Source organism: Lycium ferocissimum, chromosome 3 (genome assembly GCF_029784015.1).
Source record: "Lycium ferocissimum isolate CSIRO_LF1 chromosome 3, AGI_CSIRO_Lferr_CH_V1, whole genome shotgun sequence".
In the NCBI taxonomy this organism is placed as follows: domain Eukaryota; kingdom Viridiplantae; phylum Streptophyta; class Magnoliopsida; order Solanales; family Solanaceae; genus Lycium; species Lycium ferocissimum.
Window position 1 is genome coordinate 24315933 of NC_081344.1, and position 13525 is coordinate 24329457.

General features: G+C 37.7%; 1 protein-coding gene across 1 annotated transcript; it reads left to right on the top strand.

Annotated features, from left to right (window-relative positions):
• The first annotated feature begins 10927 nt into the window (after positions 1 to 10927).
• LOC132051058 (NAC domain-containing protein 104-like) lies at positions 10928 to 12878 on the top strand. Its single transcript, XM_059442357.1, has 3 exons — positions 10928 to 11138; positions 11668 to 11960; positions 12494 to 12878. The coding sequence occupies exons 1-3, from the start codon at positions 10973 to 10975 to the stop codon at positions 12638 to 12640; spliced, it is 606 nt and encodes a 201-aa protein (XP_059298340.1). The 5' UTR covers positions 10928 to 10972; the 3' UTR covers positions 12641 to 12878.
• The last annotated feature ends 647 nt before the right edge of the window (positions 12879 to 13525 follow it).

Below are 13525 nucleotides of genomic sequence, written 5' to 3' on the forward strand. Positions count from 1 at the left end.
GGCAGTTTACTTACGGATATTTACATGTTTTTTTAAAAAGCTAGCATGCATGGCATCCGCCCCAAGGGGCATTCGGGTGATTACTCCTTTATTCCATAGTACTTGCTCGAGAAAGCGTTACACCGTACCTATATGGTCGGGCAGTAGTTCACCGCACCTGTATGGTCGGGCAGTTATACACCGTACCTACACGGTCGGGCAGTTTGCTTGCAGTATCTATATAGTACTCCAAAAAGGTAAAGTTAACGTGCACAATATCTGTCATGATAGACAACCAGAGCTACAGGTTATATCACCCTCTTATGTTGTGTTTTATGTTCTCTATTATGATTTCGTGATATTACTCATGTACCTTACATACTCGGTACATTACTCGTCGCGCCCCTTTTTGTGGGTATTTGCGTTTCATGCCGCGCGGTACACTCGGACAAGTAAGAGCTATTGCGAGAAGACGTTCCGGCGAAGTTGGTAGACTCCGTTGTACACAGGTCTTTGCCGAGTCGGATTATATGTCTTTGTGCAGTTTGTTCGAAGTTAGAGACTTTGCAGACAGAGTCGTGGGTTTAGTGTGTCAGTTTTGAAAATGGTTCCACGAGCCCTTGTGTTTACAGATTGTGTTTAATTAGAAACGACAAAAGATCCTGAAAGTTTTACTATGCATTTTATTTTTGTCTGATCTAAGAATCCGAAGAAGGTATGTATGTAATAAGAGTCAGCGGGTTCGCTCGGCTCCGAATATGGGGTCGGGTGCCCATCACACCCTAGTAGGATCGGGGTGTGACAAGTATACTTGTGATAAGTTCAGTAAATATAATCTAACCGGGTCCCCTTTTTCTTTCTTACTCCTTGCATGGCCAGTTGGGCCGAAGACACAACCACCCTATTGGGCCAAAGGCCCAATGGGATAATTCTTTCCAAAAAAAAAAAAAAAAAAAAAACTCTATCGAGTCCGAGAAGGAAAGGGAAGCAAACTATATATATATATATATATATATATGAAGGCTTGGTCATGGGTGAAAATGACACGAAGGCCCAACCATGGGTTAATTGGAAATAATTTGGCTTGTAAGGAATAAGGTAATAATTGATTTTTTTTTTTTTTTTACGGAAGAATATTAATATGGAAGCGTCGAGGAAGGCTAGGGGCAAAATTTGTAGAATTGCGAAAATTTTTTGGAAACAAAATGTGGTTCATAATCTTGGGAAAAAAATATGAAATTTTAGATTGATTTAGGTCCCCACATTTTCCAAGCCCACCAACGAAAATTTAAACGTTTTCCATGTGCTAAATTACTTATAAAGGGATCATTTATCCCTTAGAAGATTCATGAAACAAAGAAGAGAAAAACAAAGCACAAAAAAGTCTTGCTTTCAAAATAAAAGTGTACAGCCTTTTTCAACAAGAAGAGAAAAGGAAAAAGATTTCTTTGCCTCCAACTTTGATCTTAGAATCTTCTCCTTCTTGAAATTTAATGTCATGCTCTTCGACGTGGTACAATATCTTGAGAAAACCACGTTTCCATATGAAGGTTGGAGAACATAAGAATTTTATGTTTTTATGATATTATGAAGGTTTGCTTGTGTTGTAGTATATGAAAATGAGTAGAAACTATGGAAATATGGAAGTTTGCAAAGATGGGTGTGAATATATATAGGTGGCCGTGTATGTGTATATTGTTGTATGCATGTGATGAATTGAATTTTACGTTATGTTCTAGTGGTAGTGGTGACGAACTTTATATTGGAAAATGGAAGTTGAATGAATTTGGTTGAAGTGAAAATGGAGTGTTGGCCGTGTGGTGCATAATGAAGAAATGGGAATGAATTAATTTTGTTTAATATGTTAGTTGTGTTGTTGTAATCCTTATAGTGTAAAGGAAGGAAAAATGGTTTAGGTTGGCATTGAAATGGAATGTAGAAGGTTATGACATATTAGTATGATTTCGTGATATTATGGAAATAAAGTGGTTTGCAAATATGATTATTGTTATGGATGAAATGGAATATGGAAATATGTTATAAATATGTACGTTGAAGATTAGAAGTTTCGGATGAATTATGGTCTTGTGTGAGAATTTGTATATTTGGTATATTTTGTGAATATTTTGTAAAAAATGAAATGATTTCGGATTGTGTTGGAGTGATCTTGATTATCAAAAACCGAGAAATGATATTGATTTGAAAGTGTGAAGTTAGATTGGAAATTGATGTGTTATGTAGAAAGGTAGACAATATTTGTTAAAATGCCGATTATATATTGATGTTATTGGTATTGTTGTTGGGTTGGTTGTTGTTCCCAGTTGAATCTCGGGGATGTTATATGTATAAAGATGCTGCCCAAATTGTTATAGAACAATATTGATTACGCTTGGAAATGTAAGTCTCATGAATAGCGGTCAATGTGACCATTTGCAAATATTCACACATTGGAATTAAAAGGTCAATAAGGTATAAAGCACTTCCTTTCCTTCCTTAATGTCCCAAGTGTGTTAGGCCAAGGTTCGAGGGACGACTCTACTCTTAAAAACCCAAGTTTGAATTTGACTCTTTTTCATTCAATAGAATTGAACTAAACTCATGTTTTGTTCAAATGATCGTTTAAACAATTAGTATTGTCCAAATGGAATTAGATGGCCTTGAATCTTTAAAACATGTTCGAAAGAGCACTAACGAGTGACAAATTGCTTTACAGTGCTAACCTTGACCGAGGTGGGCCCACGTATTCGAGATTTCCTTATGACAGATTTTTCTCTTATCGAAACTTAAAAAAGATGATTATCTTAACTACTAAAAGATAGTTGTTTGACTATTCCATTGAGTTGTATGATATGTTTTGACATTCGTAAAACGACCGCGGACCTCATCTCCTTTCACTTACTAATTCGTTAATGAGTTTTCGAAGCATTTCCGTAAACACATTTTCCTCGAGTTTCCTCGAAAATATGGAGATAAACTTTGTTATATGCATATGATTACATGAGTACTATATGTGATGCTTATATGACTTATTCCGAGTCCCTGAGAATGGCTCCACCAGAGTCAAAAGAGTTAAAAGCCCGTTAAAAGATCTTCTTGACAAGGGGTTTATTAGGCCAAGTGTCTCGCTAGAGGGCGCACGTATGTATATATTTTTTCCATGGACATATAGACACACGATTTAAGGCAAGTGGATTCCTTACGTTTGTGTATTATATTACCTGTGAATTGAACAAAGTCACCGTTAAGAACAAGTATCCTCTTCCCAGAATAAATGATTTGTTTGACCAACTTCAGCGTGCCCAATGTTATTCCAAGATTGACCTCAGATCAGGATACCATCAGTTAAAACTTAAGGAAGTTGATATTCCAAACGGCTCTTTTAGATTTGTGTATATTCGTTTAAGTTTACGGCGGGTCATGTCATTTGGGTTGACAAATTTGTTACCTGGTGCCTTCATGGACCTGGGTGTGGTTGTGAGTCCTCGAGCGCTTATCTTAATTTATTCGTCATTGTGTTATATATATGACATTTGGTGTATTCCGGTGTGGCCTTTGTTGGTATTTTACGCACATCTCGGTAAATAGTGTTGTAGATAAACGAGGGAAATCGTGAGCTTTTTCTAATTTTCAAAGTGTGAATTTTAGCTTAAGTCAGTGGCATTTCTCGGCGACTTGATTTTAGGGGACAGTGTGAAGGTTGATTCTTAGAAAATAGATGCCGTAAAGAATTGGCCCAGACCCACCTCAGTTTTCGATATATGAAGTTTCTTGGGTCTGGCAGGCTATTATAAACGTTTTGTAGAGGGGATTTTCCTCTATCTCAGCCCCATTGACTAAGTTAACTCAGTTAAATTTCAATGGTCAGATGCATGTGAGCAAAGTTTTGAAGAGTTGAAGAAGAGGTTGACTTCTGCTCCAGTTTTGACGCCACTAGAGGGAATCAAAGGGTTCATGGTATACTGTGATGCTTCGAAAATTAGTCTCGGATATGTCTTAAAGAAGCTGGTAAGGTTGTGGCTTATGCATCCCAACATCTTAAGGCTCATGAAAAGAATTATCCAACTCATGGAATTGGTTCTTTGTGGTTTTTGCACTTAAGATATGGCGTCACTATTTGTATGGAGTGTATGTTGATATTTTCACCGATCTCAAAATCCTACAGTATATTTTCAAGCAAATAGAGTTGAATCTTAGACAGAGAAGATGGTTCGAACTGCTAAGGATTATGATGTAGATATCCTCTATCATCCAGGAAAGGCGAATGTTGTAGCCAATGCTCTTAGTCGGCGTTCCATAGGAAGTTTAGCTCACGTTGAGGCAGATAAGAGAATTATGACCAAAGAAGTTCACCGCTTAGCTAACCTAGGAGTCAGACTCTTGGACTCCGAAGATGACAGAGTCGTTGTTCAGAACAGGGCTTATTCCTCCTCAGTGGCCGAAGTGAAGGAGAAACAGTTTGGTGACCCCTACTTGTTGCAGCTGAAAGAGGGGATTCACAAACACAAGACAACGCTTTTGAACAAAGGGGAGATGACGGTACTCTGAGGTAACAAGGCAGATTATGCGTTCCAGATGTAGATGAGCTTAGAGAGCAAATCATGTCAGAAGCCTATAATTCCAGATATTCCATTCATCCAGGTTCCAAGAAAATATATCATGACCTTAAGGAGATTTATTGGTGGAACGACATGAAAAAGAATATAGTAAATGTTGTGACTAAGTGTCCGAATTGTCAGCAAGTGAAAGCTGAGCACTAGAGGCCTGGTGGGTTAGCTTAGAATATTGATATTCCTGTTTGAAAATGAGAGATAATAAATATGGACTTTATAACAAGTCTACCTCGCTCGTCGCGAAGGCATGACTCGATTTGCGTGGTTGTGGACCGACTTACTAAATCAGCACACTTTTTGCCAGTCAAAACCACAGATTCAACAGAAGTTTGCGCCAAGTTGTATAGTCATGAAATTATCATATTGCTGGGACCCTAGTGTCCATTATTTTAGCTCGTGGTGCTCAGTTCGCAGCGAACTTTTGGAAACTCTTTCAGCGAGGATTAGGTACCAAGTTAAACCTTAGTATAGCTTTTCATCCTTAGATAGACGGCCAGGCAGAGCGTACTATTCAGACTCTTGAGCACATGTTAAGAGCATGTGTCCTAGATTTTAAAAGTAATTGGGATGATCACTTGCCTCTCATTAAATTTTCTTATAATAATAGTTATCATGCTAGTATCAAGATGGCACCGTTTGAAGCTCTATACGGGTGTAGATCACCCATTGGTTGGTTTGAAGTTGGTGAAACAAAGTTGTTGGGATCAGATTTGGTCTCTCAGGCCATGAAAAAAGTCAAGTTGATTCAAGAGCGTTGAGAACAGCTCAGAGTCGCCAGAAGTCCTATTCAGATGTGTGACGATGAGGCTTTGAGTTTCTAGTTGAAAGGTGTGATGAGATTTGGCAAGAAGGGGAAACTTAGTCCCAGATATATTGGACCTTACGAAATCTTGCAAAGGGTTGGCAAGTAGCTTATTGTCACGACCCAACCAGATGGCCATAACGGGCACCCGAAGCTAACCTACCGAGCACCTCCTAACATGACTTCATAATCACATCTAGGTGAGCCACATGGCTAACTCATATTTATCACGCGCCAAATAACACGAATTTTCATCGGAAGTAGGCGCCTTTATATAAACATCACTAACAGTGCCCATATATACACAAGCCGGCAAGGCTATCAAAATGATATACAAAATATGAGCCGACAAGGCTGAGGGATATCTAGCTATACACATCTATCTACGAGCCTCTACGAAGAGTATATAATATCATAAAGACGGGACAGGACCCCGCTATGCCCATATATGTGCACAAAAGAATAGTACCAACTAATACAGCTCCGGATCAAAAGAAGCACTGCTATGCAACCTCTGATGAACCAGCCTAGGGGTTGAGTCTGTCTCCCTGTCTACCTACAGGCATGAACGCAGCATCCACAAACAAAAGGACGTTAGTACGAATAATGTACTGTGTATGTAAGGCATGAGTAATAACATAATAAGAGTATAAAGGCTAACATAAGATAGGAGGACCATTTATACCTCTTGAGGCGTTCATCATGTTTACTTAACCTTTTTCGAAAGAAAGCTTTCTATACATATACATATACATATAATGATACCATACCCGACCATGTAGGTTCGGTGTTATCCATACCCGACCATAACAAGGCTCGGTGTTGTCCGTACCCAATTGCAGTGGTGTGCACGCAATAGATATCATACCCGGCCATATAGGCTCGGTGTCATAACATAGCTTCATATATATCTATTTACACATAAGAATATATAAGTAAAAACAACATCATCATTATCATTATCACTATATCTTTCCTTAGAGGATCAACTATCGTAGGATGAGATCAATGATAGCATGAGAGTATCAAGAACTATGAACTTTAGCACTTCTAGGAATGGAGTCATCATGGAAGACATTATGAATTTCATGTATAGGTTTACAACAATGGAATCATGCCTTACGAAAGAAGGTTTAGCCTTACATACCTTTACGTTTCCTTAACTACTTAATGCTTCTCCCTACAAGCTCACAATCTACATTCAAGAGGATTCACACTAACGTCAAGTCTTAGAAATACTCATAAGTTCAAGCTAGAATAATTAGTAAGCTAGCGGAAATTGGGCAGCACTTCCCCTATTCCATCTACTTCCACCATATTCCAAATCAACTCCCAAACAACAATGACAACTTCAACAATATCATGCTTAAGAGATTTTTATTCAAATTATATCTAACATAACTCCAAAACTCATTCTCATAATCCATTTATAACCACAACTTCATTACAATCCTTATGCACTTGTATACAACAATCCCTCATTATTATTATTACCCTTCATAACAAGATTATACTCAAAACATTCCAACAAGGATAACTCAAGTTAATGACTACTCAAAATATCATCAAATCCACATTTGAACTTCCTCTTCCACTTTTTTCCCTCAATCAAGTTGTTCAACAACCAAGCATTCTTAATAACATGAAATAGATGTAAAAACTAACCTTTTATCACATAAAGATAAGATTTGGATCAAATTATCCACTTGAGTGAAGCCCCCAACTTCAACACCAAAGGAATTCTTGAATTCTACAAACCCTAGTGAGCCTCCCAACACTTGAATCTCTTGATTTTTGCCTCTTGATCTTTGATTTCACTTGGGTTTGGTTAAATATATTTGGAAGAAGGTTCTAGAGCTCTCAAGAACTTAGGAAATGTTGAAAATGAAATAATTGAGTAAGGGTCGGATATATAACTTAAAAAAAATCTAGGTCGACCCGGATTTACGGTCAACGACCGTAAAAATTATACGGTCCGTTGGACCGTAAAATCCCACCACTAGTTCACTCTTTTCTGGAATCAATTTACGGAGGAGGTCAGCTAGATATACAGTCCGTAAAAATTATACGGTGCGTATATCTGACCATAAGACCCATTTTTTCCGAAACATATTCTTGTCGATTTGTTCAAGCTTTAATACTTCCAATACTTACTAAACATGAACTTAACCCTTTTTAACTATAAGATAAACTCGTCTAATCTCATTTAACTTTGGCATCTCCCGTATCCAAGGCTAGGGCCACTAACACACGATGAATACCAACGCACAAAAACCACGGGGTGTAACACTTATGAGCTTGAGTTGCCACAAGAGTTGGCTGCTGTGCACCCAATGTTCCATGTATCCATGTTGAGAAAGTGTGTGCAAGACCCGTCGTTGGTTGTTCCTGTTGACACTATAACGGTTAAAAATGGCCTAACCTATGAGGAGATCCCTGTAGCTATCCTAGATCGTCAGACTTGCAAGTTGAGAACTAAGGAAGTAGCCTCAGTAAAGGTGTTACAGAGGAGTCAGAAAATTGAAGAGGCTACATGGGAAGCCAAGGAGGACATGAAATCTTGATATCCTCATTTGTTTGAGGAGCAAGCAGAGAACGTTCAAGGTAAATAACCTCCATATCCATGTCATGTCCTTTACGTATTCATGCCTCACGTTTCACGTTCACGTCCATGTATTCTCTACTCATGTCTCATGTTCCAGCGTTCATGTTTCCATGAAACCACGTCATGTTGTTTCAGCCCCATGTTCCGTGTCTCGTTTCCTCACGTTCATGTACTCAAGCCATGTCCAGTCCCAATCTTAATTATGACCCATCATTCGAGGATGAATGATCCCAAGGGGGAGATATTATAACACCTCGTAGCTTCTACCCAAGCCTTATTCATGATTCAGGGACTTAGAGACCAAGACGGGGAGTGTTGGAATTGAAACTTTTGCCTCAAATTGGTAAAATGACGTATTATGTCATTTGTATGGGCCATACATGCATGTACAGTGTATTTTGAGGACGTACCTCACAAGGGAAAATTCAAGGTTTCTGATATGTGGCATTCTAGGCACGACCACATTGTACGGGCCGTGCATTAAAGTACAGGCCGTCCGTGGTGCGCGTACCTGATCAGAAATAATTAGAAGTTATTGGAATTTTCCATTCCAGGTACGGCCCCATTGTACGAGTCGTACATGGTGCCCGTACATTTCCCCGACTCAGCAAAAGTATAAATACGCAATGTTCAGTCTTTTATGTTATTTTCATATTCTCCAAGCCCTAGAACTAAGTCATTCTCCTCCTATCATTCCCAAATAGCAAGGTAAGCCTGTTCCAAGCCTTTCAAGTGAATTCTAACCTATTTCCATGATTTCTAAATAAGAATTCATTATTCTTAACCTAGGGTTTTATAGAAAACCCATCCCAAGGATTCAAGACTAAGGCTTTTGGACTTCTTCTCAAAGTTTAGACTTTTATACAAGTTTTTGGAGCGTTACAGGTATGTAGGGTTTCTATCTACATGTGGGAACATCATTGTTATTCCCCATGCCATGCTCTTCCATGATTATACAAAAGTTCACCAAAACTAGGGTTCTAGACATGTTCATGATAACCCTAAGTACTTGCACCATGATACACCATGTTTGTATTAATCGTTAGTTATCGTGTTCTTAATATTCTTTTTTGGTTATTGCAGATCTGTCAGTAATCCATGAAAACCCATATGTTGCATTCCATGGGTTCTTAAATGCAAGTTATTAACTATTATCATCAATCCCATGAAAATCCTACATGCTTCCACGTTTCATACAAGTTATATATGTATCATTATCCATGGTCATGTTAAACTATACTTGTATACCATGTTACAAGTCATGTTTATGTAATTCGTGGGCTTCTAAGCCAGCTATATCCATGTTTTAGGAATTGCATAGATTATCGAGAAGGTTTAATACCTGAAACTACGTATGCCAGCATAGGATAAGGCTTGCTCCGCCCAGTTAGGACGATTCCTTCCTGTTTCCCCATTGCGGGTTATTGGATCCATTCATGTCATGTTCATGTCTCGTACCCCGGCAAGGTATGAGATGTCTTAGCTGATCGGGCAGAGATCAGGTTCCACGTGCTTACGTGATGGCTATATGTCGGTTATACTAATGCACTCTCACAGATATCTTTACAGATTTAAAATATTTTATTCATGTTATACATATTCACATTAGATGATATTCATGTTCATGTTCAGCTTACAGTTACAGTTTCAGTTTCAGTTCTACTGTTTCATGTGCCATGTTTATTTCATTCAGTTGCTTTACATACCAGTACAATTCAAGTGTACTGACGTCCCTTTTTATTTGCCTGAGGGGCTGCATTTCACGATGCAGATTTACAGGACGACGAATCAGCTTATTAGGACTTTGCTCGAATCAGCTTTTGGTGAGCCTCATTACATTTGGGGTGTTCTCTTTATTTTACTTCCATGTCATGTTAGCAGTTAAGCTATGCTAGTGGCTTTGTCCCGGTAAATAATTTAGCAGTTCAGATTCATGTCCAGAGGTTTCATAGACTGGTATAGCATGTCATGTCAGATGTTCAAAGTCGTATAGGCAGCACTGGTTCAGTATTGATACACTTTTCAGATTATTTCCGCATCATGATATAAGCAGTATTTTCAGTATTACTTAGATGTCACATGCTTTGTTCAGGCTTTCATGCTTTAAGTTGTATTCCGCAATAGTACATACCTTCAGCAAGCCATGTGGTTCGCTCGGTCACATGCAGTCAGGCACTGAGTCTTTGTGTTACTCCAGGCCATGGTTCGGGGCGTGACACTTACTTTACTGGTCTTTACTATTCCGCAAACACTAGCTTTGAACAGCTAGGTAACGTGTTCTCTCCTTAGGCGAAAATCTAATATAAAGTAGGATAGATAACTGGTCATGCAAACTATCACACCGGGATGTGGGCTGGTACGGGACCCTTTCCCGGTCCTCCTATCCCGGTCGACCAGTCGTCTTAAACTCGATTCCCCTTTTCCCCTATCCCGTCCCATCCCGATCCCCTTTGTCCCGTCCTATCCCATCCCACTTAACACCGTACCCCTAATTAGTACCCATATTAACTTGATAACGCAAATGTACTTGCTTGAGCCTAAGCCATAAATTCATTTTGTTTGTTATTCATCAAAACTCACATAACTCAACAAACATGTAATTAACTATAAACAAAATGGAGTTATTGGATTTACCTCCTCCAATGGAAACAGGTCTGGTTAGTCTCAAATATTGGATTTGGATCCAAACGTTTGAGTTATAACTACTCATATAATATAAAAGGTGTAACACCCCCCACCTTAAAAAATCCAAAAGAAGCAAAACCAGCTTTGAAGTTAGCAGTGAGATCAGTTGTATGGTGATGGTGGTGGTATTGATGATCATCCTAAAACTACCTTATTTCTCACGTCAATCTCTTTCTCTCTCTCCTTTCTTTCTCTCACTATAAATATATCTGTCCCCATGTCATATACTATATCATTAATCATATATTTCTTGTCTTCTTCCACCATCACATTAAAGCTCCATCAGGATCGATGGAGGATAATAATAATGTGAACCTACCTCCTGGTTTTAGGTTCAGCCCATCAGATGAAGAGCTCATTGTTCATTTTCTACATCGCAAGTCATCTCTCTTACCTTGCCATCCTGATGTCATTCCTGATCTTCATCTTCATCCCTATGATCCTTGGGATTTGGATGGTATATCAAATCTTAAACTTCGGTTTACTTTCTTTTTTGTTGGATGTAAATTCTTGTACATTATCAGCCAGTGCATTTTAACACCCAGTAATCATGCTTTTTAGAGTTAATGGTCAAAACATTTTTTTTGCGAATTTCACACTCCAACTATCAGTTGTTTCCTTTTTCTACCTGAATTATCACCATCTATATATTAAAACACACCTCAAAGCTTATTAGGTCAACTACCAGCTGTGCCCTTTTTGTACCTGAACTATCATCTAGGTGTGTTTGTAAAACATAGATGATAATAGTTGAGGTACGAAAAGGGAATAACTGACAGTTTCAGTGTGAAACTCACGATAAAGTGATAGCTCAAGTGTGTCTTTGACCATCATCTCTACTTTTTATGAACAATAACGTGTAATTATCTGATAGTGTAACAATTCATAACGTGTAATTATCTGATAGTGTAACAATTCATTTACGCCATCAGATTATACAAGTTAAACTCTTTTAGTTTATTTTTCATGCATGATGGTGTTGGCAGGAAAAGCAATGGCAGGAGGAAACAAATGGTATTTCTATAGCAGGAGAACACATGAGACTAGAATCACAAGCAATGGATACTGGCAATCTTTGGGAGTTGATGAAACAATCTTGTCAAGTTCCAACCACCATGTGGGCATGAAGAAATTCTATGCATTTTACATGGGTGAGCCACCACAAGGCCATAAAACCAATTGGCTGATGCAAGAATACATGCAGATCTCTGATTCTTCACCTTCAGCAAGTAGCAGTCGATCATCATCCTCTAGAAGAAGAAGAAGTCAAACAAAAATTGTATGTCCACTTCCACATACTCGCTCTGTCCCAATTTATGTGCCACATTTTAGATTTCGAGAGTCAAATTTCTTAATTTTGACCGTAAATTTAGACATAGAATCTTTAAGTTTTTAAAAATAAAGTTTACATATTTAGAAACTATGTAAGAAGTAATTAACAATAATTAATAATTCAATTTAAAAGGCACATGAAAAAATTGCGATTGAAGAAAAAATTCATTTGACTCTGGAAATACGAAAGATGCCACATAAATTAGGACGGAAGGAGTAGTAACTAATAATGTGGCTCGAGAATATTAGACGTAGTACTATTATTCGTGGGAGTTTAGTTTCTATATACATACCGTACAAAAGAACCTTTGTCCTGTACATGCAAGATATTGTTCATAAGTGAAACTAGTTACCTGAAACTAAAAAAGATAATATAACACATCAAATTACAGTACTATTGTGAAAAATAACATGGTAGTATCAATGTATGTAAGTTAAATTCTTATACTGACTATTTTAGTGTTTGTTGGTCTTGTTCAGGACTATAGTAAATGGGTAATTTGTCGTGTATATGAAAGCAACAGTAACAGTGACGACAATGATGGCGCGGAGCTTTCCTGCTTGGATGAAGTGTTCCTTTCACTTGATGATCTGGATGATGATGAGATTAGTTTGCCACATAATTAGCTTAATAACAATCAATTAATTAATTAGATCGACAAAAGATAGATCTAATTAAACTGAGAGTACTTAGCTTTCTTCCCCTCTTTCTTTCTTTCTTTAATTTCCATTAATTGTAGAATTTTAGCAAGTTTATTTGCTAATTTCCATAGTGAATTAAAATGATGTAACAAATTAAGATCAATGCAACGTCACCATAGTTGTGACATTTTCTCTAATGGATGGTAATTCTTATGTTTAATTTGTTGTCAGAATAAATTTTTTGTTCAGGAATTAATACCTTCATGTGTTATATAAAAATTGATCGTAGAATATTAATTTCCTATTGCGTCTACATTAGAAATACATAAATGCCAAGCACATTGCATAATAAGTACTCCCACCGTCCCAATCTACGTGTCACTGCTTGACTAGGCATAAAGTTTTTTTTTTAAAAAAGGAAACTTTAAAATTTGTGTTCTAAAACAAACTTTGAATATTTGTTTAGTTGTAAATCATTTTATTATTGGGTAAAAGAGGAATCATAAAGTTAAGTCGTTTCTACTTAGATAGGCATGGATCTGGTATGAACTCAGAAGCCTAATAAGGGAGAGTCTGGGTCCCACCAGAGGAAGAGTACTTCTAGGCTTTCCAGGAATTGGAATTATTGAAGAAGCTCTTTATGAGTTTTTCTACTTGGGTTTGCTCTCCGGCCGTCGTTCAATAAGAATGAATAAGAGGTTCGTGGGATTGACATGAGGGGACAGGAATGACTATAAGAAAGTGATAATTTTTTGGACAAACTAAAAAGAAAAATATGAATGAAGTATTAAAGATAATCATGCAACTCTGGACGTAGAATGACAGTACTTATGGCCCCATTGTTGCTTCCAACTCCTTTCATTTGATGAT